Source organism: Oncorhynchus gorbuscha, unplaced genomic scaffold (assembly GCF_021184085.1).
Source record: "Oncorhynchus gorbuscha isolate QuinsamMale2020 ecotype Even-year unplaced genomic scaffold, OgorEven_v1.0 Un_scaffold_692, whole genome shotgun sequence".
Taxonomy (NCBI): domain Eukaryota; kingdom Metazoa; phylum Chordata; class Actinopteri; order Salmoniformes; family Salmonidae; genus Oncorhynchus; species Oncorhynchus gorbuscha.
Genome location: NW_025745767.1, coordinates 65223 through 91427, shown reverse-complemented (window position 1 = coordinate 91427; position 26205 = coordinate 65223). Strand labels below are relative to the sequence as shown.

General features: G+C 43.3%; 1 protein-coding gene and 2 pseudogenes across 1 annotated transcript; all 3 read left to right on the top strand.

The window, feature by feature from the left end:
- LOC124019828 overlaps positions 1 to 2280 on the top strand; it is a 50853-nt pseudogene extending 48573 nt beyond the window's left edge.
- An 8994-nt stretch (positions 2281 to 11274) lies between these two features.
- LOC124019833 lies at positions 11275 to 13354 on the top strand (annotated as a pseudogene).
- A 1318-nt stretch (positions 13355 to 14672) lies between these two features.
- LOC124019834 (mortality factor 4-like protein 1) lies at positions 14673 to 25302 on the top strand. The gene is given in 14 exon segments (XM_046335266.1): positions 14673 to 14862; positions 15418 to 15464; positions 15595 to 15662; positions 16136 to 16222; positions 16665 to 16703; positions 16911 to 16991; positions 17090 to 17115; positions 18993 to 19081; positions 19702 to 19803; positions 20182 to 20270; positions 20672 to 20817; positions 20820 to 20843; positions 22815 to 22899; positions 24754 to 25302. Coding segments are annotated over 14 exon segments (1005 nt in total). The 5' UTR covers positions 14673 to 14822; the 3' UTR covers positions 24836 to 25302.
- Positions 25303 to 26205: the final 903 nt, after the last annotated feature.

Sequence of the window (26205 nt, the reverse complement as noted above, 5' to 3'; positions counted from 1 at the left end):
ACAACCACAAATACACAACCCAGCTCACACACACACACAACCACAAATACACAACCACAAATACACAACCACACACACACAACCACAAATACACAACACAAATACCACCACACACAACCACAAATACACAACCACCACACACACAACCACAAATACACAACCACAAATACACAACCACACACACACACAACCACAAATACACAACCACAAATACACAACCACACACACAACCACAAATACACAACCACAAATACACAACCACACACACACAACCACAAATACACAACCACAAATACACAACCACACACACACACAACCACAAATACACAACCACACACATTACCACAAATACACAACCACAAATACACAACCACACACACACAACCACACACACACACAACCACAAATACACAACCACACACACACACAACCACAAATACACAACCACACACATTACCACAAATACACAACCACACACACACAACCACACACACAACCACAAATACACAACCACACACACACACAACCACACACACACACAACCACAAATACACAACCACACACATTACCACACACACAATCACAAATACACAACCACACACACACACAACCACACACACACAACCACACACAACCACACACACACAACCACAAATACACAACCACACACACAACCACAAATACACAACCACAAATACACAACCACGCACATACAACCACAAATACACAACCACACACATACACAACCACACACACACATACATAACCACACACACCAACCTAGTACAACACACTGCCTCGACACATTTCTTCAGGAGTCTCCTCAGGGTCTGTGGAGACCAGTATGTCCCTGTATACAGTAAACACTAACTTCAGTCAGTTGAACCTGTACTGATCATGTGGTTCATTGTGAATCAAATGAATGACCGTATGTTGTGTTTGGTTCATTGTTTTATTCACAGATCTGAATTTCTTCTCCTTTCTACAAGGGGACAATCATCAGGTATGTTTTAGATGGAACCCCCCCTGTAGGCCTCCTGAGGTCAACACTATAGCCTCTAAAGATGTCCCCAGAACTTGGGTTTGGTAACACGATGAATATAAGTGAATGTACCTGTTTGTCCTCCTCTGAAGCATTACAACATGGTGATGGCCGCCGCCGCCGCCTCGGCCTCGGACGACCATGAGCTCCTCCTCAACCACTTCCGTCCCTACACCACCTCCTCCTCGTCCTCCTCCCAGCTGTTCCTGGACCAATCTGGGGCGCCCTCCTCTGGCTCGCTGGCGCCCGTCAACGGTGGTGATGGTGGAGGAAACAGCAGCGGTGGCAGCAGCAGTAGCCTAGTGTCCTCTAGCAGTCTGAGAGACACTCACAGCACACACTCCACACACTCTCACACACACCCCACGCACTCACACACACACCCCACGCACTCACACACACACCCCGGCGTAGGAGGTCGGTCCAGTGCTGATGTGGCGGCCGCAGCCCTCTACGGGGCCGTCCCCGACGTGATCTCACTAGACTGACGATTTTGTTTTCGGCGACTAGCGACTGACTCCGAAACAGAGGGTTTGTTGGTTGTTTAATGGAGGATGCAGTCATGACTACTAAACTGACGCAGAAACAGTTTAACGGTCCCACCCAGTCTACAGCTCTGGTTTTGAGTTGTGTCGTTAAGGCTGACTCCAGAACAGTGGAATACCTGTCTGTGGCAGAGCCGGTCCCGAGGAGTCGTTTGACTGGGCTGACCCAGGAACAGTTATAAAGTCACACCCCACAGATGGATGGGATTGGCACCTAGTGTTGCTAGACTGAGTCCAGAACAGTTACCGGTTGGTAGCTGGCTCCCTGACATCATTCCACTAGACTGACCCCAGAACAGTTACCGGTTGGTAGCTGGCTCCATGACGACATTCCACTGGACTGACTCCAGAACAGTTACCGGTTGATAGCTGGCTCCCTGACGACATTCCACTAGACTGATATCAGAGAGGTCTATGGGTTTCACCTCTGAAGTCGACAGACTGGACCTAGATCAGCTCCCTGCCGGTACCTACCAGAAACGCTAGCCGTACAAAAACGGAGGAAGGCTTTTTTTTTTGTACGAAAAGAGTAACGCTGTGTACAGAGAACAAAAAGTATATTTTCTCTTTTTACTTTTGTATATTAATTAATTGAAGAGTTTTCCTGTCCCGTAAGTATCTTCAGTTGCTATTTTGAAGTGGAGACTGAAGATGTACATACGTTTCCCCTCGATAAAATGAACTTTAATATCTCATTACTTTTCTTTGGTTTTTATCCTGTTAGATCTGATGGGGATTTTCCTCACACATTCATGGAATTACCTCTTGACATTTTCAACTTATCGATCTCTCTCTACTCTTCATTTCCTCACACATTCATGGAATTACCTCTTGACATTTTCAACTTATCGATCTCTCTCTACTCTTCATTTCCTCACACATTCATGGCATTACCTCTTGACATTTTCAACTTATCGATCTCTCTACTCTTCATTTCCTCACACATTCATGGCATTACCTCTTGACATTTTCAACTTATCGATCTCTCTACTCTTCATTTCCTCACACATTCATGGCATTACCTCTTGACATTTTCAACTTATCGATCTCTCTACTCTTCATTTCCTCACACATTCATGGAATTACCTCTTGACATTTTCAACTTATCGATCTCTCTCTACTCTTCATTTCCTCACACATTCATGGCATTACCTCTTGACATTTTCAACTTATCGATCTCTCTACTCTTCATTTCCTCACACATTCATGGCATTACCTCTTGACATTTTCAACTTATCGATCTCTCATGGAATTACCTCTTGACATTTTCAACTTATCGATCTCTTACTCTTCATTTCCTCACACATTCATGGCATTACCTCTTGACATTTTCAACTTATCGATCTCTCTACTCTTCATTTCCTCACACATTCACCTCTTGACATTTTCAATTATCGATCTCTCTACTCTTCATTTCCTCACACATTCATGGATTACCTCTTGACATTTTCAACTTATTTCTTCATTTTCACACATGGCATTACCTCTTGACATTTTCAACTTATCGATCTCTCTACTCTTCATTTCCTCACACATTCATGGCATTACCTCTTGACATTTTCAACTTATCGATCTCTCTACTCTTCATTTCCTCACACATTCATGGAATTACCTCTTGACATTTTCAACTTATCGATCTCTCTCTACTCTTCATTTTTGAAATCACAGTTGAATTTGTTCTCCAAGACAATATCTTTTCCCTGGTTGACTTGTTTGTTACTGTATAATTTGTTTTGGTATTCTGCGTTCTAAGTTATATGTAAGATATATGAATAAGTCTCTCTGGATAAGTGGATCTGCTAAATGACGTAAACATGCATTCCCTAAGGACTTCAGGTTGATGCTGTCGGGAATGTATAGCTGGGTGGGTGATATTAGACATTTCTGATTTTCGTCTCTGTTAAAGGGCCAGTGCCATCAGAATTCTGTTTCCAGGTGTTTTTATCATAGTGCCCAACGTCTGATGAAACTAACATGGTAAAAGTGTGAGAAAAAAAACGTAAATCTGTTTTATTTCCTGATAGTTGCTGGATGAAAATAATCTACACAGGACCTTGTAATCAGCAGGTTTGTTTGGGCGGGAATTTCGGCTTAACATGGTGACATCACCATGTGGTAAATTGGTTGCTAGACCAATAGCAAAGAGACTTCCAAACCTCTCTGCCAATAACAGCTCGTGTTCAGTTTCCCCCCCTTCCCACTCAGACCACTCCTGGACCAGTCTCGGCTAAATTCTTGCTTTAGAGTGGGTTTTTTCTTCCTAAAAAGCCATTTTTGCTCCACCCCGTAGAGGTGGAGGGAGTACCCCGTAGAGGTGGAGGGAGTACCCCGTAGAGGTGGAGGGGAGTACCCCGTAGAGGTGGAGGGGAGTACCCCGTAGAGGTGGAGGGGAGTACCCCGTAGAGGTGGAGGGGAGTACCCCGTAGAGGTGGAGGGGAGTACCCCCGTAGAGGTGGAGGGAAGTACCCCCGTAGAGGTGGAGGGAAGTACCCCCGTAGAGGTGGAGGGAAGTACCCCCGTAGAGGTGGAGGGAAGTACCCCCGTAGAGGTGGAGGGAAGTACCCCCGTAGAGGTGGAGGGAAGTACCCCCGTAGAGGTGGAGGGAAGTACCCCCGTAGAGGTGGAGGGAAGTACCCCCGTAGAGGTGGAGGGAAGTACCCCCGTAGAGGTGGAGGGAAGTACCCCCGTAGAGGTGGAGGGAAGTACCCCCGTAGAGGTGGAGGGAAGTACCCCCGTAGAGGTGGAGGGAAGTACCCCCGTAGAGGTGGAGGGAAGTACCCCCGTAGAGGTGGAGGGAATTACCCCGTAGAGGTGGAGGGAGTAACCCCGTAGAGGTGGAGTGGAGTAACCCGTAAAGATAAAGACAGACATATCTACTGTGTTATAAATGCTATGGGGATATTGCTAATATGAGAGGCAGTTTCCATCCAACTCAACTGTGGGCAAAAGTTTTGAGAATGACACACATATTCATTTTCACAAAGTCTGCTGCCTCGGTTTGTCTGATGGCAATTTGCATATACTCCAGAATGTTATGAAGAGTGATCAGATGAATTGCAATTAATTGCAAAGTCCCTCTTTGCCATGCAAATGAACTGAATCCCCAAAAAAACATTTCCGCTGCATTTCAGCCCTGCCACAAAAGGACCAGCTGACATCATGTCAGTGATTCTCTCGTTAACACAGGTGTGAGTGTTGACAAGGACAAGGCTGGAGATCACTCTGTCATGCTGATTGAGTTTGAATAACAGACTGGAAACTTCAAAAAGAGGGTGGTGCTTGGAATCATTGTTCTTCCTCTGTCAATCATGGTTACCTGCAAGGAAACACGTGCCGTCATCATTGCTTTGCACAAAAAGGGCTTCACAGGCAAAGATATTGCTGCCAGTAAGATTGCACCTAAATCAACCATTTATCAGATCATCTAGAACTTCAAGGAGAGCGGTTCAATTGTTGTGAAGAAGGCTTCAGGGAGCACAAGAAAGTCCAGCAAGCACCAGGACTGTCTCCTAAAGTTGATTCAGCTGCGGGATCGGGGCACCACCAGTACAGAGCTTGCTCAGGAATGGCAGCAGGCAGGTGTGAGTGCATCTGCACGCACAGTGAGGTGAAGACTTTTGGAGGATGGTCTGGTGTCAAGAAGGGCAGCAAAGAAGCCACTTTTCTCCAGGAAAAACATCAGGGACAGACTGATATTCTGCAAAGGGAACAGGTATTGGACTACTGAGGACTGGGGTAAAGTAATTTTCTCTGATGAATCCCCTTTCCGATTGTTTGGGGCATCTGGAAAAAAGCTTGTCCGGAAAAGAAGAGGTGAGCGCTACCATCAGTCCTGTGTCATGCCAACAGTAAAGCATCCTGAGACCATTCATGTGTGGGGTTGCTTCTCAGCCAAGGGAGTGTGGGCTCACTCACAATTTTGCCTAAGAAAACAGCCATGAATAAAGAATGGTACCAGCACATCCTCCGAGAGCAACTTCTCCCAGCCATCCAGGAACCGTTTGGTTACGAACAATGCCTTTTCCAGCATGATGGAGCACCTTGCCATAAGGAAAAAGTGATAACTAAGTGGCTCGGGGAACAAAACATTAATATTTTGTGTCCATGGCCAGGAAACTCCCCAGACCTTAATCCCATTGAGAACTTGTGGTCAATCCTCAAGAGGCGGGTGGACAAACAAAAACCCACAAATTCTGACAAACTCCAAGCATTAATTATGCAAGACTGGGCTGCCATCAGTCACTGGGCCCAGAAGTTAATTGACAGCATTCCATCAGTCAGGATGTGGCCCAGAAGTTAATTGACAGCATTCCATCAGTCAGGATGTGGCCCAGAAGTTAATTGACAGCATTCCATCAGTCAGGATGTGGCCCAGAAGTTAATTGACAGCATTCCATCAGTCAGGATGTGGCCCAGAAGTTAATTGACAGCATTCCATGTAATTGTCAATAAAAGCCTTTGACACTCATTAAATGCTTGTAATTATACTTCAGTATCCATAGTAACATCTGACAAAAATATCTGAAGACACTGAAGCAGCAAACTTTGTGGAAATTAATATTTGTGTCATTGTCATTGACTCAGTCAGAATGTGACATGGTGAAATGGTGCTTCGAGTGATAGACAATATAGAGACAGAATACAGACAGAGGACTTTACACAGTGAACTTGTAACGATAATAGAATGAGTGAATTACCAGTCAGGATATAAAGGTATAGAACTAAGTACAGACTCAACAGTCACAGCTGGTTAAATATACAGGAGACTCTATAGTCATTGGAAGTCAACAGCTGCCATGTAAAGCTCTTTCAGAAGACATTAGAGAATGTGTCAGGATCAAAACAATGACAGCAATGTTTGTCACCTTTTCCTGCTGAATCAGTTTTCTGCCAACATAGACAATATGAAAGTAAAATACAGGGTTTGTTCAGGCTACTGTACTGAATTTTAAAACTTTCCAAAAAAATCACTGCTTTAGTGATAGTCACAATCATCACAGTCACCTACAGTCAAAAACAGATGCTTTTTAGGGAGAGAGTGGGAGAGCGAGGGGGAGGGGGAGAGGGGGAGAGGGGAGGGGGAGAGGGAGAGAGAGGGGGAGAGAGGGGGGAGAGAGAGAGAGAATTCTGCGGAGTGTCTTTGTAGGCAGGCTTTTCTGCAGTGTCATTCTCTCAAGGTGTTTGTGCTTCAGTCCTCTTCTCTTCCACAGCTCTTCACTTCAAGCCTAATTAGCTTTCCCCTCTTGAGATAGATAATCGCTTGCGACAGCTTCCCCAATCACTCTCCATCTAGTATCCTGAACCAGCGCAAATAACAGGTCAACTTTGCAGCCAGTCGATATGGAGACCTTCCTGCCCCCCCCCCACTCTCTCCTACTCTTAACTGATTGACTCTTTGATAGCATCAGACGTGTTTTAAAAATGTCCTCTGTATAAACAATGTTGTGCAGTATTTTATTTATTTTGTAATATATACATATATATAAATCGGATCTATTTTTACACCTGTTTGATTTTCATGGATGTGTGTCTGTGTGTGTGTGAGGACAGAGTTTGGGAAGCGCTGGTTTAGGTAACCCTAGTTTAGGGTAGACCAACAAAGTGAGATTAAGATTTGAGGTTAGGAGTTGTGACCCAATCAGAAATGTCTTTATTTATTCAGATGATTGAGTTTATTTTTGTTTGAGATTTGTTGTTGATGTCATTGCTCTAGATCTCTGTGATCTCTTTTTGTCTGTTTTTAAGAGAAGGTGAGAGCAGACATCATAGAATGTGTTCCCGTTTCAAATGCTATGTGTAGCCTAACATGGGCATGGAATGGCCTTATTGTGAAGTCCTCTCCCACTCTCCCCCCATTGGTAATATTATGATGTCCGTATCACCCCCACATCCCCAATCCCATGTGTTTCAACAGTGTCAGTTCCTCCAGTGTTAGTTTGTGTTTTTGCGTCATCCAAAAACATGAGATGAAATTCATTTATATATTTTCAGAAAGAAAAGCTGTACAATAAATTGGACTTTAACCTAAGAAAAAAGGGACCAATTCACTAAATGAATTTCAGGAGCGGATAAGTTGCCAGCTGCCCTCACTGCCTTAACCCCCAGGTTCTGCTTCCACATTTACAAACAGAATGAAACGGCTTTTCAAGGAACATGGAACGTTGTACAGTAGACCGATGTCAGTTTGTAGAGAGTACTAGGTGAAAACAGAATATTTATTACTTGCGTTGGAAGAAATTGTTTACTTATTGAATGTTTTCTGTCTAATGTATAGGAGTTTAGATGTAATAAAAATCATTTTTGTTAACTATGGGTTTTATCTTCATTTTAGTTCACAAACAAATAGATTGAAGGCATGGGATCATCCATATTTTCTTCCTTGTCTCTAGTCACGATTTTATGTGTACCATATATTAGCTTGTCAAAATCGAATCTGATCTGTGGCGTTTTTAACCTCTTTGTCAGGAACATATACATACAGTATTAAATACTCATGTGGAATGGTAACATGTTTCATTTCCACTGCCAATAAGTGGCTTACAAAATACATGAATATACAATAGTGTATGTTATTACCACAACCATACACTGGGTGGCAGTAGACACTCATTTAGCAGTCCGCGTTAGACGAGGCAGAGTCTAAATCAAATTGTATTGGTCACACACATATTTAGCAGATGTTATTGCAGGTGTAGAGAAATGCTTGTGTTCCTAGCTCCAACAGTACACAACACTCTTGGGTACAACTAGTCACTAGTGTAGCAACGCCTTAAAGTATTGGGATGCAATGACAAGAAGTTACATTATTCTATTCTAGAAGTTACATTATTCTATTCTAGAAGTTACATTATTCTATTCTAGAAGTTACATTATTCTATTCTAGAAGTTACATTATGAGATGGAAATACTTCACCACATATTAGTGAACAGATTTAAAAGGATCATATTCATTATGGAATCCAACAGCTTATAGCAGCATGCAGGGAAACATCATAACTATGCACACTACTCAGTCTAGGAGGAGCCATGTGTGGGAAGGCTTGTCGTCAAAACATGGAGATTCTAGAACTGCATTGGCAATATTTTGGTATTGTTGAAAGCTTCTGAAGGTCATTGTTGCCCTCCTGCTTGCTTCTCTGGCTCAGTTGCCTCAGTTTAATTAAAGTTACTCAGTTATTGATTGACAAGTTGTTGAACTAGTATATACTTGTATTTGTGGTGAGTTCTATGATCTCTGATGATAAATCCATTGATTTATCTTTAAAGTGACGATGGAAATTCCCTAATTTGAGATTTATTGTGGTTCCAATCGAAAACCGAACCCATTCAAATGCATTGACAAAAGGTTTTCAGAAGATTCAATTATGGGGATTGGGGGAAGGGGATTGGAGTGTGGTAAAGGGATTGGAGTGTGGTAAAGGGATTGGAGTGTGGTAAAGGGATTGGAGTGTGGTAAAGGGATTAGAGTGTGGTAAAGGGATTAGGGAAGGATTGGTAAAGGGATTGGTGTGAGGGAAGGGATTGGTGTGTGGTAAAGGGATTGGTGTGAGGAAGGGATTGGAGTGTGGTAAAGGGATTGGTGTGAGGGAAGGGGATTGGGTGGTAAAGGGATTGGAGGGAAGGGTGGTGTGAGGGGGATTGGTGTGAGGGAAGGGATTGGTGTGAGGGAAGGGATTGGTGTGAGGGAAGGGGATTGGAGTGTGGTAAAGGGATTGGAGTGAGGGAAGGGATTGGTGTGAGAGAAGGGAATTGGGGTGGGTAGATTGGGTTGGAGTGAAGAGGAAGCTTTCCAGAGTGATTTAGAAGCAGCTGCTTCCCTTCTTCCTCTGCTTGGCTACAGATGCAATGCTGAGGCCATCACTGGTATAGAGGGCAGAGTGCTGTAGGATGGTAGATAGCATCGCCCACATGTACCATGACCTTGCTACTTTGGGTTGAAGCATCACCCACATGTACCATGACCTTGCTACTTTGGGTTGAAGCATCACCCGCATGTACCATGGCCCTGCTACTTTGGGTTGAAACATCACCCACATGTACCATGGCCCTGCTACTTTGGGTTGAAACATCACCCACATGTACCATGGCCTTGCTACTTTGGGTTGAAACATCACCCACATGTACCATGGCCCTGCTACTTTGGGTTGAAACATCACCAACATGTACCATAGCCCTGCTACTTTGGGTTGAAACATCACCCACATGTACCATGGCCCTGCTACTTTGGGTTGAAACATCACCCACATGTACCATGGCCCTGCTACTTTGGGTTGAAACATCACCCACATGTACCATGGCCCTGCTACTTTGGGTTGAAACATCACCCACATGTACCTGGGGTTGAATGGAGGCTTTGGAGATGGTTCCATCAACATCTATGATCTTGGACTTGACTATTGAACAGCTCCAAGTAGATGGAGATTACCTCAACTTTTCTTTCATTAAAAAAATTATATTCTTATTTTTTGTATTTTTTGTTGAAGTTTTGACTTTGAAGAGTACAATTAAGAAATACAATTAGAAATGTCTCACCTGAACTCAGGGCCTTGGTACAGCCCTGTGGGTCGGCCGTTTACCGCGGGCCGGCCGTGTCGGGGTTACCGCGGTTCGGCCGTGTCTGGTTACCGAGGGTCGGCCGTGTGTCTGGTTACCGAGGGTCGGCCGTGTCGGGGTTACCGCGGGCCGGCCGTGTCGGGGTTACCGAGGGTCGGCCGTGTCGGGGTTACCGCGGGCCGGCCGTGTCGGGGTTACCGAGAGCCGGCCGTGCCGGGGTTACCGCGGGCCGGCCGTGTCGGGGTTACCGAGGGTCGGCCGTGTCGGGGTTGGCTGATGGCTGACGGATCCAGAGAGGGACATGAAGATTAAAGGATTCCAATACGTAGCATTTGGAATTCTAATAAAATGCTCATTATTTACACGCGCTCCTCACATGTGTGGGGATGAAGTCCTCAATGAATCATCAATGCTTCTAGAATATCCAGTAGGATTCGTTAATGTCTTAACACTCTGTGTCTGTAATACAGAACAAATTCAAGAAAGCGTTTTATATAGAACCTGCATGGAACTTTCTTCCATCTCATATTGCTCAAATAAACAGCACACCTGATTTAAAAAAAACAGATAAAACGAACACTTCGCGGCACAACGCCTCTCCCCTATTTGACCTAGATAGTTTGTGTGTATTGACATGGAGGCTACGTGGTGCCTTTTTAAAATGTATGTAGTTCTGTCCTTGAGCTGTTCTTGTCTATTGATGTTCTGTATTATGTCATTCTGTGTTATGTTTCATGTTTTGTGTTGAACCCCAGGAAGAGCAACTGCTGCTTTTGCAACATCTAATGGGGATCCTAATAAAATACCCCCAAATACCAAATAGGTAGGCCTGTTAAGCAATAAATGCAGTGTTTTCGATATAAAATGCATTGTTTGGGAAATGCATAGGCCTACCGGTAAAAGCGGTCATCAACTATCAAGTTGTACTCGTAACACTGCTTGTGGGCTTCAGAGGGAAATTGACCATTTACAGTAATCAAGACAGTGTCAAGACTGTCATGTTTTTCGTTGTCCATTTTGACATGAGACACAATAATACAATCATCAAGACAACGGGGTGAGATTAAATATATGGATGTTTATAAAAAACCCACATGGTTTGGTCCCATTCCATTCACACATTTCCAGCCATACCAGTCCTTTATTTCTCGGTGACTAGCCAAATCACTATTGCCCAGAAAAACACATTTTATTCCATTATAAAAACCCATTACGCCCGGCGTAGCCTATTGGTCAATATCAAGAAAGTGATGCAAATAAGGAATATAGGATATAGCCTAATGTCAATCAAACATTGTCACAAATCCTTGTGCGTTCAGGGCGGGGCATCTAGAAGCGGTCACAATATAAATCCTGTAAGAACTGCAATTGTCAAGGCGCTTTGAGCTACGCCACCAAGACCGCTACATTGTCAATGTGTGTGATTATGCGATTATGCGATGATGGGAATGGCGCATAGCAATCGCTGCGCTCTTATAATTTCAAACTAACCTGAGGATGTATTGGGAGCAGAGTGAGCGACTCCAACCCTGATTTGAAGTTGGATAGCCTACATGAATCACTCGAATTTAATAACAGAAACGATGACTGAAGGAAACAACAGCAGTGTAGGCCTCCTGAATCGGTCCTTGACGGATCTGGACCGGTTCAGTAGCCTAGAGGACATCGACGTGACAGCGGACGGGACTCCGATTTTGAGGGTGTTCATCTGCGTCGTTTACTCGGTGGTGTGCGCTGTGGGCTTGGTGGGCAACTTACTGGTGCTGTTCTTTATCAGAGTGAAACAAGAGCGGAAAAAATCCAGAATCAACTTCTTTGTACTTAACTTGGCAGTGACGGACTTCCAGTTTGTATTGACTCTGCCGTTCTGGGCAGTGGACACCGCACTTGACTTCAGCTGGCCGTTTGGAGACGCCATGTGCAAAATCATCAGCTCCGTCACAGTTATGAACATGTACGCGAGCGTGTTCTTTCTGACTGCAATGAGCGTCACCCGATACTGGTCCGTCGCCTCCTCTCTAAAGGACCGAACTAGGCAAAAGTCCTGCTCTGCCAAATGGATTAGCGTGGTTCTTTGGGTATCCGCAACAATTGCGACAGCACCAACATCCATATTCTCAACCGTGACAAATGTAGCGGGGAAAAACTATGTTTGCTTAAGTTCCCTGATGGACAATATTGGTTAGCAGTTTATCACCTTCAGAAAATTATATTTGCATTTGTTTTACCCATGGCCATTGTTTCAGTCAGCTACATCATGCTTTTGCGATTCATCCGCAACCGTAGTATGAAAACAAACACCAAACGGACATCACAAGTCACCAAATCTGTCACCATCGTCGTCCTCTCCTTCTTTCTTTGCTGGATGCCAAATCACGCCATCACATTCTGGGGCGTCCTTGTGAAATTGAATGCTGTGCATTGGGATAAATCTTACTACATAGTTCACACTTACGTATTCCCTGTGACAGTCTGCCTTGCGCACGCCAATAGCTGTCTAAACCCTGTAATTTATTGCCTAATGAGAGAAGAGTTTAGAAAGAAACTGAAAGATTTGTTATATGGCGGATAGTCACTTTACGCAGTGGAAGAATCGGTTGCCGTTGCCATTACGCACGCGCTCCATGTTGCATAATGTACCCTATAGGGCGCAAGACATGGGTGTACTGTAATAGGCGAATGCAGTATGTTCTGTTGGTGGGAAAAAAATCACAAAACAGGCATGGACAAGCACTAAAACAAACGGTCACAATGATACAATGATAATGGCTACCAAAATTGCGCATGAGGCAATTCTGCCTGTTATGGTTTCTCCTATCCATGTGCTGTTGTATTCCCGGTAAGTTATCATTAAACGATAGAGAAACCGCCCGGACAGTCATCATTAAACGATAGAGAAACCGCCCGGACTGTCATCATTATTAAACGATAGAGAAACCGCCCGGACTGGCATCATTAAACGATAGAGAAACCTCCCGGACTGTCATCATTAAACGATAGGGAAACCGCCCGGACTGTCATCATTAAACGACAGAAAAACCGGAAAGTCATCATTAAACGATAGAGAAACAGAGGCAGACTATATATTGTCTTTATCATTCCATCATAATTGTAGCCTTGTGGAGATAAACGTACCCATGATCCCATGTTCTCCTTCACAGCTGCATGTCTAGTCTTCATTGTGTGCAATGGCATTTGTCACAAATTACATGCAATGGGAGGGAAGTGTAATAATATTATGCCTATGATAACAGATAACCATATTGCTTAAATTGTGTTCATGCAAAATAAACATCCATATATTTAATCACCTCGTTGCCTTAATGATTGCATTATTGTGTTTCATGTCAAAATGGACAACGAATTACATGACCGTCTTGACACGGATTACTGTAAATGGTCAATTTCCCTCTGAAGCCCACAAGCAGTGTTACGAGTACAACTTGATAGTTGATGACCGCTTTTACCGGTAGGCCTATGCATTTCCCAAACAATGCATTTTATATCGAAAACACTGCATTTATTGCTTAACAGGCCTACCTATTTGGTATTTGGGGGTATTTTATTAGGATCCCCATTAGATGTTGCAAAAGCAGAAGCTACTCTTCCTGGGGTTCAACACAAAACATGAAACATAACACAGAATGACATAATACAGAACATCATTAGACAAGAACAGCTCAAGGACAGAACTACATACATTTTAAAAAGGCACCACGTAGCCTCCATGTCAATACACACAAACTATCTAGGTCAAATAGGGGGAGAGGTGTGGTGCTAATAGGCTACACTTATGCATCACATACTTGACCCATATCAATAAAACATTTAATCTCAGTTTGATATTGACCTTCTACTATCCTATTTGTCAGGACAGAATGATTGATATTTTTGTTATACTCTTCAGACTAATGAATTAACTTATTCATGATCTTCAAACCTCTTGGCCAGCCATCTGTGTACCATCACATGAAACACAAGATCAAGAGCTGATTTATTAGTTAGTGGCTGAAATAACCAATTCATGTTAAGATTGTATGAATATTATAAACAGCTTAGTACCCTACAGGGCTTCTGGGTGGCGCAGCGTCATTCGGGTTTGACCGGTGTAGATTGCCATTGTAAATAAGAATTTATTCTTAACTAACTTAAATAAATTAAAAAATATTATAATAATCTAAACATACACCCAGATCTGGTACAGTATTCTCATTGGCAGAACTCGGGGGAAAAAGGTCACATGCTCTGAATACAAAATGTGTACAGTGAAATGCTTACTTACAAGCACTTAACCAGCAATGCAGTTCAAGAAATAGAGTTTAGAAAATATTTACTAAATAAACTCAAGTAAGAGTCCCATAGGCCTGCGCACAATTCTCCCAGCCTCGTTGGGGTTTGGCCAGGATGTAATTGTAAATAATAATGTGTTTTTAACTGACCTGCCTAGTTAAATAAAGGTTCAAATAAAGTAAATGAATAGGGCTCCCTTCACAAAACAATGATCATGTCCTGTGTGGTCCGCAGGGGCCGCATCAGCGCAGTGCGATACCGTGGTCACCTGACCGCGCTGCCAGGCTGCGCACGTCGAGAGAAGAGCCCTTTGCCGTGTTGTGTCAGGAAGAAATGGAAGCTGGCAATGCACGAATTTGATCATTCAGAGATCCGAACAGTTGAGTCTGTGAATGGCGCCAAAACAGGACCCTAAACCTAAATTTCAAGAAGGTAATGTGCACCGTGATGATGAACTGTGAAAATTAAAAACGTAGCTAGACCCTGTCGTCTCGTGAGTTGAAAAGGCATCGACGGTATGGCGCTGCTCGCGCAGAGCACGTTAGCCAGCTAACGTTAGCTAAAACACTGCTACATGCTAGCGAGAGATATCATCAATTTGAAAATTGCATGAATAATTAAATGTCATCTACCATAAGTAGTGTACTAATTACACGTACCTTTCGCATTCATTCAGTCAACTAACTAGACTGTTTGCTCTAACTGGCTGTGTTGAAACAATAAGCTACCTAGCTAACGTTAGCTAATTGCTAACGGGTAAACAATCCCTTACCAAGGGCCTTGGCTTGAATAGCAAATGTAACTAACTATGCAATTGTGTTTCTATTGTATTTGTTTTATACGTTATACGTATCAACGAAATACATTTAGCTACACCTTAGCCAACCACTGGTGTTCACGGTTTAATATATATAAGATATATAAGTTATATATTTAAGATATATAATATAACCATCCAGTATTTGTCTATTTCTTCTGTTTTTTTAGGTGAAAGAGTTCTGTGTTTTCATGGGCCATTGCTTTACGAAGCAAAGGTGGGTTTAGATTCATTCCACCAATCTGAATGGCTTTCGGCTCGTGTTTACTAAACAATACACCATTTGCAGTAGCCTATACCTAAAGTCATATTTATTACAATTCGTAATGATTGTTGTTGTATTTCAGGCAGTGAAAACCAATATCAAGGAGAAGCAAATTAAGTACTTCATTCATTACAGTGGATGGAACAAAAAGTGAGTCATTTTTTTCATTGTTGGCTTTTCAAATAATAAGGCATGTGTATCTAAAGTGACTTCGTTATGGTGCATACGTTTCTTATGAATGGGTGGTCCTGGGACTTGAATCCACTTTTCTGGTGTTGCAAGTAAAGTGCTCTAACAGAGCGTTACCCAAACTCTTGGGGACCCCAATGGGGATTCAAATGATCAAAGCTTGATGATGAGTTCCTCATTTGAATCAGCTGTGTAGTGCTAGGGCAAAAACCAAAACCCCTTGTGAAACGCTGCTCTAACATTTGAGCTGCAGAGGACCAGTACTGTTCTCTATTTAGACAATACTATTGTTAGCTATGGACCTATCTTTTTTTTTAATTCACTTTTTACATTTTTTATGAATGCTTACCTCACAGCCACCTAACATTCTGGTATTGATTCAATAAAAATAAACGGTCAGACATCTGAATGTGGTTGATCTCTTTCTGTTTCAGCTGGGATGAATGGGTTCCTGAAAGCAGAGTTCTCAAATATGTGGACAGCAACCTGCAGAAACAAAAAGAGCTTCAAAAGGCTAATCAGTGAGTTCATCTCATTACAGACAGACTCTGCGTTGGGGGAGTGTTTTAGTGTATGGGGGAGTATGGGATGTACCTACTGTGTCAACATTGTGTTGGGGTGGGGGAGTGTTTTGGTGTATGGGATGTACCTACTGTGTCAACATTGTGTTGGGGTGGGGGAGTGTTATTGTATGGGATGTACCTACTGTGTCAACATTGTGTTGGGGTGGGGGAGTGTTTTAGTGTATGGGATGTACCTACTGTGTCATTACAGACAGACTCTGTGTTGGGGGGGGTGGGGGAGTGTTTTAGTGTATGGGATGTACCTACTGTGTCAACATTATGTTGGGGTGGGGGAGTGTTTTAGTGTATGCGATGTACCTACTGTGTCAACATTGTATTCAAGCTGCCATTGAACGAAATACAACAATGAGATTCTATATGTCAATCAATGTCTCCCCAGAAATGCCGACGATGACTCGAAGATGGGAGAACATAAAAAGTAATTCCACTTATTTTTTAAAATAATGAACCACAATAGTAATCTTTATGTATATAGCACCTATGATACAATGGTGCATTTACTTGTAAGCACTAGTTGAACATAAAACATACGAGTTAAAAAGATGACATAAAATGATCATAAGGAAATGTTAGAAGTGTTTGTGAAGGTTATTGTCGTTCATGGCGGTGTTCCTTCCTCTTACAGGCATTATGATGTGGAGGGAAAGATGAGGGGTGTAGCACCGAGCAAGAAGATTGCTGCTGTGCAGCAGAAAAATGTTGATCTGTAAGTTTGATCCCGTCTTTCCAGTTTGACCTACTTTCAAACTTTCACCAAAAAAGAATTGAACAGCGCCTTCTAATGCAATCTTCTTTTTTCTTCAGGAAAGCGAAAAAGACAAAACTAAAGAGTAAGTAAAAGTGTTAGTCCCACTAGTTTCTGCTACTAGTAAAAGTGTTAGTCCCACTGGTTTCTGCTACTAGTAAAAGTGTTAGTCCCAAGAGTTTCTGCTACTAGTTAGTGTTAGTCCCACTGGTTTCTGCTACTAGTAAAAGTGTTAGTCCCACTGGTTTCTGCTACTAGTAAAAGTGTTAGTCCCACTAGTTTCTGCTACTAGTAAAAGTGTTAGTCCCACTAGTTTCTGCTACTAGTAAAAGTGTTAGTCCCACTAGTTTCTGCTACTAGTAAAAGTGTTAGTCCCACTAGTTTCTGCTACTAGTAAAAGTGTTAGTCCCACTAGTTTCTGCTACTAGTAAAAGTGTTAGTCCCACTAGTTTCTGCTACTAGTAAAAGTGTTAGTCCCACTAGTTTCTGCTACTAGTAAAAGTGTTAGTCCCACTAGTTTCTGCTACTAGTAAAAGTGTTAGTCCCACTAGTTTCTGCTACTAGTAAAAGTGTTAGTCCCACTGGTTTCTGCTACTAGTTAGTGTTAGTCCCACTGGTTTCTGCTACTAGTTAGTGTTAGTCCCACTGGTTTCTGCTACTAGTTAGTGTTAGTCCCACTGGTTTCTGCTACTAGTTAGTGTTAGTCCCACTGGTTTCTGCTACTAGTTAGTGTTAGTCCCACTGGTTTCTGCTACTAGTTAGTGTTAGTCCCACTGGTTTCTGCTACTAGTTAGTGTTAGTCCCACTGGTTTCTGCTACTAGTTAGTGTTAGTCCCACTAGTTTCTGCTACTAGTTAGTGTTAGTCCCACTCGTTTCTGCTACTAGTTAGTGTTAGTCCCACTGGTTTCTGCTACTAGTTAGTGTTAGTCCCAGTTTCTGTTAGTCCCACTAGTAAGTTAGTGTTAGTCCCACTAGTTTCTGCTACTAGTAAAGTGTTAGTCGTTTCTGCTACTAGTTAGTGTTAGTCCCACTCGTTTCTGCTACTAGTTAGTGTTAGTCCCACTGGTTTCTGCTACTAGTTAGTGTTAGTCCCACTAGTTTCTGCTACTAGTATAAGTGTTAGTCCCACTGGTTTCTGCTACCAGTAAAAGTGTTAGTCCCACTGGTTTCTGCTACCAGTAAAAGTGTTAGTCCCACTGGTTTCTGCTACTAGTAAAAGTGTTAGTCCCACTGGTTTCTGCTACCAGTAAAAGTGTTAGTCCCACTGGTTTCTGCTACCAGTAAAAGTGTTAGTCCCACTGGTTTCTGCTACCAGTAAAAGTGTTAGTCCCACTGGTTTCTGCTACTAGTTAGTGTTAGTCCCACTGGTTTCTGCTACTAGTAAAAGTGTTAGTCCCACTCGTTTCTGCTACTAGTAAAAGTGTTAGTCCCACTCGTTTCTGCTACTAGTAAAAATGTTAGTCCCACTCGTTTCTGCTACTAGTAAGTGTTAGTCCCACTAGTTTCTGCTACTAGTAAAAGTGTTAGTCCCACTCGTTTCTGCTACTAGTAAAAGTGTTAGTCCCACTCGTTTCTGCTACTAGTAAAAGTGTTAGTCCCACTCGTTTCTGCTACTAGTAAAAGTGTTAGTCCCACTCGTTTCTGCTACTAGTAAAAGTGTTAGTCCCACTCGTTTCTGCTACTAGTAAAAGTGTTAGTCCCACTCGTTTCTGCTACTAGTAAAAGTGTTAGTCCCACTAGTTTCTGCTACTAGTAAAAGTGTTAGTCCCACTAGTTTCTGCTACTAGTAAAAGTGTTAGTCCCACTAGTTTCTGCTACTAGTAAAAGTGTTAGTCCCACTAGTTTCTGCTACTAGTAAAAGTGTTAGTCCCACTAGTTTCTGCTACAAGTTAAATTAACCCTTTAACATTCCTTTGTGGATAGGGTTTGATTGTGTGTCTGTCCCGTTTGTCTTTGTGCAGCACCAGCGGCTGGAGAAGGTACCAGCACAGGAGAGATGCCACAGCCACCGCGGAAGAAGAGGGCTCGTTGCGACCCAACTGTGGAGAGTGTATGTCCACCTATGGATGCTGTGTATTGTCCTTCACATACAGCAGGCCTGTTCTCTGTGTTGTCCCTCACATACAGCAGGCCTGTTCTCTGTGTTGTCCCTCACATACAGCAGGCCTATTCTCTGTGTTGTCCCTCACATACAGCAGGCCTGTTCTCTGTTGTCCCTCACATGCAGCAGGCCTGTTCTCTGCGTTGTCCCTCACATGCAGCAGGCCTGTTCTCTGTGTTGTCCCTCACATGCAGCAGGCCTGTTCTCTGTGTTGTCCCTCACATGCAGCAGGCCTGTTCTCTGTGTTGTCCCTCACATGCAGCAGGCCTGTTCTCTGTGTTGTCCCTCACATGCAGCAGGCCTGTTCTCTGTGTTGTCCCTCACATACAGCAGGCCTGTTTTCTGTGTTGTCCCTCACATACAGCAGGCCTGTTCTGTTCACCAATTGAAGCCTCTCATACTCTGAAACAACAGCTCCAGTTACTTATGTCCTGCAGCAGTCAGCCAATCACAGATGGGAATTGTGTTTTTTTAACAATACCCAGGGCTTATTTTTATATATTTTACTGGTTTTCACATCTCTTATTGTAAATGAGTCTGACTGTTCCATTTGGTTTCACTGTAACCAGGAGGAGACGTTCATCAACCGTGTGGAGGTCAAGGTGAAGATTCCTGAGGAGCTGAAGCCGTGGCTGGTGGATGACTGGGACCTTATTACCAGACAGAAGCAGGTGGGGGTCTAGACAGCTGTCTACCAGGGTTGGGCTCAATTCCAATTGAAAATGGTCAATTCAGGAATTTGAATTTTAAACTTAAAATATTGAATAATAATTTTTCTTTGAAATTAATAGCTTTTACTTTTAAGTTTATTGAGAAGTAATTGAAAATAGTTTTTTATTTTTTATTATTGAATTGGAATTTCAGTTCCTGAATTGGTGGCCGTCACTTCAAATTGAGCCCAACCCTGCTGTCTTATGGTCAGAAGATGCCAACTATTTACTGGCAAGACAGTCTTTCTCTACAAGTTCATTCTTTACAGGATTTGTTTGTGTTTTAAGCGTATTTTATGAGGTGCTTGACCGATACATTACATTTTTCTTGAATTGTAGCTTTTTCACCTGCCCGCGAGAAAGAATGTGGATAGTGTCTTGGAGGACTATGCAAGCTATAAGAAATCAAGAGGAACTTCAGAAAGCAAGTGAGTAAAACCACACCCCTCTCGATGCTGCAGTACGAGTGAAGACACCTCTTTAAGGAATACCTAGGTTAGGATAAAGTAATCCTTCCCCCCTTAAAAGATTTAGATGCACTATTGTAAAGTGGCTGTTCCACTGGATGTCATAAGGTGAATGCACCAATTTGTAAGTCGCTCTGGATAAGAGCGTCTGCTAAATGACTTAAATGTAAATGTAAGTTACAATGAAGGTCATCTGACTAGAAACCAGACAAGCCTGGCCTGTATCTGCTTATCAAAGTGGACTAGCTGTAATTCGCTTGCTTGGTGAAGTTCAACCCAGGTATCACGCATTCATTCAGCTCTAGCTGTGAACACTTCAGCAGTGCCTGTTGCCTTATATCTCCTGTCCTGGTTCCCCTCAGGGAGTATGCTGTGAACGAGGTGGTGGCAGGGATCAGGGAGTACTTCAACGTCATGCTGGGCACTCAGCTGCTCTATAAGTTTGAGAGGCCCCAGTATGCAGAGATACTGGCGGATCACCCCGACACACCCATGTCCCAGGTCTACGGGGCCCGCACCTGCTCCGGCTCTTTGGTACGTAGCCCCCGGCTCTGTCTGAATGAGGAGGATCGGAAGTAGCCTCTGGACTGGAACTTTTAACAAATATTTCAGTTTGAATCTCAGGAGACTAACGTTGGGGTGATTGGGCTCTTTAGGAGAGGTGAAGACCCGGGGGGGAAATGGTTCTCTTTAGGAGAGGTGAAGACCCGGGGGAAATGGTTCTCTTTAGGAGAGGTGAAGGCCCGGGGGAAATGGTTCTCTTTAGGAGAGGTGAAGACCCGGGGGAAATGGTTCTCTTTAGGAGAGGTGAAGGCCCGGGGGAAATGGTTCACTTTAGGTGAGGTGAAGGCCCGGGGGGAAATGGTTCTCTTTAGGAGAGGTGAAGGCCCGGGGGGGAATGGTTCACTTTAGGTGAGGTGAAGGCCCGGGGGGGAAATGGTTCACTTTAGGTGAGGTGAAGGCCCGGGGGAAATGGTTCTCTTTAGGAGAGGTGAAGGCCCGGGGGAAATGGTTCTCTTTAGGAGAGGTGAAGGCCTGGGGGGAAATGGTTCTCTTTAGGAGAGGTGAAGGCCTTTAGGAGAGGTGAAGGGGGAAATGGTTCTCTTTAGGAGAGGTGAAGGCCTGGGGGGGGGAAATGGTTCTCTTTAGGAGAGGTGAAGGCCCGGGGGGGAAATGGTTCTCTTTAGGAGAGGTGAAGGCCGGGGGAAATGGTTCTCTTTAGGAGAGGTGAAGGCCCGGGGGAAATGGTTCTCTTTAGGAGAGGTGAAGGCCCGGGGGAAATGGTTCTTCTCTTTAGGAGAGGTGAAGGCCCGGGGGAAATGGTTCTCTTTGGGAGAGGTGAAGGCCTGGGGGAAATGGTTATTAGAGCCTTAAGACTGTTTACAGTGCCTTTTGTCTACTCTTCTCCTACCACCGTTCACTGCTCTGTCATTGGTGCACCGTCACAGCACCCATGAAAGCTCTCATCTTCAGCCATATAGCTAATGAAGGACACTTTAATAGATTTCATTATGGGCCGTTATCACAGGGATGAAAGTTAACTTTCTGGAGTCAATGGGGTGTAGGAGAATGTGTAATACCCAGGGAAGGCCAGAAGGTGAAGCGTCTACCGCCGCCACAAATTGCATCCAGAATCCCATTAGTTGGTTAATTAACATTGAGCGGATCTTTAACTACCGGCAATTGGGTTTCTGATCTGAACCGGTGTGATCATCAGATGGACTAAGTGCCAGGGCCATTTGAGAGAGAGTCTCGTTCCGAGCCAGGTTGAACTGAGATTAGTAGATGAAGAACCATTTAGAAAAGTGTTTGTGTCATCAATGGCTGTGTCAAACACTTGAAGGGCAAACGCCAAGCGTCAATTGGATGGTGCACTCTGTAAACAAAAACCTGCTTCCATCTCAAGATCATCAGACTGTAAAATAGCCATCATTAGGTTGGATTCCACACGGTTACATAACCCTGCACCTTGGAGGCTGCTGAGCCTATATACATAGACTTGAAATCACTGGCCACTTTAATAATGTTTACATATTTTTGCTTTACTCGTCTCATATGTACATACTTTATTCCACTGTATTTTAGTCTGTCACACTCTGACATTGCTCGTCCTAATATGTATATATTTCTTAATTCCATTCTTTTACTTTTAGATTAGTGTGTATTGTTAGATATGACTGCACTAGAAACACAAGCATTTCTCTACACCCGCAATAACATCTGCTAAATGTGTGTGACCAATAACATTTTATTTTATTTTGAAATTGTAAATAAAATGAAATCACAATTTTATTAAGGAGTGCATTTAACAAAGTCACAACACTCTTCGCAGATTTAAATAAAACTGTATAGCAGTTTCCATGGGAGAGTTTCAGTTTACTCATCTGTCCACACCTGCATTGAGACAGTATTTATTCAAATATCAGCCAATGCTAATATAGAATCATGTCTGTGTACATATGGTTAAATCTGGTCCCTGACGGTGCTGTTCTTTGTGTTGTGCAGTGAGAATTGGCTCCATGCTTGCCTACACTCCCCTGGATGAGAAAAGCCTGGCTCTGCTGCTCAACTACCTGCAGGATTTTCTCAAGTAAGACACCTCTCCTTCATCCCCACTCGTGAAATTGAATGTCTGGCTTGGCAGAGCATTCCCTAACCTGGCTGGCCTATCATATTATATTCTCATCAGAAGGATTTCACCGTTGAAAACGTAGCCCACTGACCGTAAAATGCTGCTGTCTAATCTCGCTGTCAGGGCTCGCTCTTGACACTGACAGACTTTGATACCACTCTAACAAGAAGTTACCAAGACCATTGGATTCCAGAGTAGGCCCTAATCGTACCACTCTAATGAGAAGTTACCAAGACCATTGGATTCCAGAGTAGGCCCTAATCGTACCACTCTAATGAGAAGTTACCAAGACCATTGGATTCCAGAGTAGGCCCTAATCGTACCACTCTAACAAGAAGTTACCAAGACCATTGGATTCCAGAGTAGGCCCTAATCGTACCACTCTAACAAGAAGTTACCAAGACCATTGGATTCCAGAGTAGGCCCTAATCGTACCACTCTAATGAGAAGTTACCAAGACCATTGGATTCCAGAGTAGGCCCTAATCGTACCACTCTAATGAGAAGTTACCAAGACCATTGGATTCCAGAGTAGGCCCTAATCGTACCACTCTAATGAGAAGTTACCAAGACCATTGGATTCCAGAGTAGGCCCTAATCGTACCACTCTAATGAGAAGTTACCAAGACCATTGGATTCCAGAGTAGGCCCTAATCGTACCACTCTAATGAGAAGTTACCAAGACCATTGGATTCCAGAGTAGGCCCTAATCGTACCACTCTAATGAGAAGTTACCAAGACCATTGGATTCCAGAGTAGGCCCTAATCGTACCACTCTAATGAGAAGTTACCAAGACCATTGGATTCCAGAGTAGGCCCTAATCGTACCACTCTAATGAGAAGTTACCAAGACCATTGGATTCCAGAGTAGGCCCTAATCGTACCACTCTAATGAGAAGTTACCAAGACCATTGGATTCCAGAGTAGGCCCTAATCGTACCACTCTAATGAGAAGTTACCAAGACCATTGGATTCCAGAGTAGGCCTTAATCGTACCACTCTAACGAGAAGTTACCAAGACCATTGGATTCCAGAGTAGGCCCTAATCGTACCACTCTAACAAGAAGTTACCAAGACCATTGGATTCCAGAGTAGGCCTTAATCGTACCACTCTAACGAGAAGTTACCAAGACCATTGGATTCCAGAGTAGGCCTTAATCGTACCACTCTAACGAGAAGTTACCAAGACCATTGGATTCCAGAGTAGGCCTTAATCGTACCACTCTAACGAGAAGTTACCAAGACCATTGGATTCCAGAGTAGGCCCTAATCGTACCACTCTAACAAGAAGTTACCAAGACCATTGGATTCCAGAGTAGGCCTAATCATACAGCTTATTTCAGTAATCCTGATAAAGCAGTTAATTTGTTCACTGTTGCTCTGTCATGAATGTTTTCATTGCAGTGGGCCTAAATGTCTGGCCGTGTATCTGCAGGATACTGTGTATGTGTACCCTAGAAACCATCTGTGAACATGGCCATAATCCTGATCCTCCTCAACCTGCAACAACCGTAGTAGATTGTGATGGGTTCAAACGGAGGACACATTCATTTAGCCTTCTCCACGTGTCGTTATTTCCTGTAAACAAGTGTTTCCTTCTCCTGATTGCTGCAGTTGGTTACCTGGACAGTCTGTTTAAAGGTCCAAATAGAAAGGAGGTTATAAGTTAGGATGAGCTGATCTGCTCCTCATTGTAATATTTCTAGACTTCATAGAGGCCGATCACCTTTTATGAATACAGATGCCAAGTTTTTGTCCATTTTCTATGGCTGGTAATTGACCTCCAATTGCTTGTTCCTCCTGTCTGTCGTAGGTATCTAATGAAGAACTCCTCGCTCTTCAGTGCCAGCGACTACGAGGTGGCGCCCCCAGAGTACCATAGGAAAGCCGTCTGAGAGGAAGGTGCACTGACCCATTCGGAAACACCAAGCCTCTTCCAGACTACATGGAACCATCTCAAACCCGTTTGAGTGGAAAGCTGGACTGGATTTTTATTTCCTTTCCACTTGAACTATTTCTGGAGGTTCCCTGGAGTCGGTTATGTCTTTTGGAGCAGTGGCAGCTTTTAAGATATAAAGTGTTTTTCTTTCTTTCCCACCGGGTACGTAACACAGGCGAGACGGGCATGTTTTTCCTCCCAATATCGGGGACTTTTTACCAGGAACAGCTCTGTAATGTTTCTGTGCATTCCATCGGATCGGTTTATTTTTGTCTGTTTTCACCTCAACGACTTTGCATGTGTTGAATTATGGATATTTGATGCTAACCACAATTTGTGCAAAGCAATCAGAGTTTAAATGTCTTTGGTGGGATACATTAGCTGTGTAATGGTTGGCTATCATTTTGTAATAAAGATGTTTCTACACAAGTTCTGTATGGTAAATATCCTTCATTCTCCCTGACAACCTGTACTCTACAAATACAGAAATAATCCTCATTATTTTGGCATTCACGAGACGGAGGTTGAACAATGGCCATTGATTCCCCATTTAGATGGTTTTCACTCAAGTCACATGCACAACCACAGTGAAATGAGTACCTTGCCCTTCTCAACTGCAGTGTTCTGGATCAACATGGTGTAACTGGCACCTACTACCATGCCTTGTTCAAAGACCCTAATCTTCTGTCTTGCCCATTCACCCTCTGAATGGCACACATACAGTCCATGTCTCAAGACTTAAATCCATCTTTAACCTGTCTCCTCCCCTTCATCGACACTGATTTGAAGTGGATTTAACAGGTGACATCAATAATGGATCATAGCTTTCACCTGGTCAGTCTGTCATGGAAAGAGCAGGTGTTCCTAATGCTTGGTACACATGTAAACAGGGCTGAAAAGTGACTGGTAACCTGACTCAATACCTATGGTAATACACATGTAAACAGGGCTGAAAAGTGACTGGTAACCTGACTCAATACCTATGGTAATACACATGTAAACAGGGCTGAAAAGTGACTGGTAACCTGACTCAATACCTATGGTAATATACAGTTGAAGTTGGAAGTTTACAAAGTTGTGGACAAAAGTTTTGAGTGACACAAATATTAATTTCCACAAAGTTGGCTGCTTCAGTGTCTAGATATTTTTGTCAGATGTTACAATGGAATACTGAAGTATAATTACAAGCATTTCATAAGTGTCAAAGGCTTTATTGATAATTACATGAAGTTGATGCAGAGTCAATATTGCAGTGTTCAAGACATTTACATTTACATTTAAGTCATTTAGCAGACGCTCTTATCCAGAGCGACTTACAAATTGGTG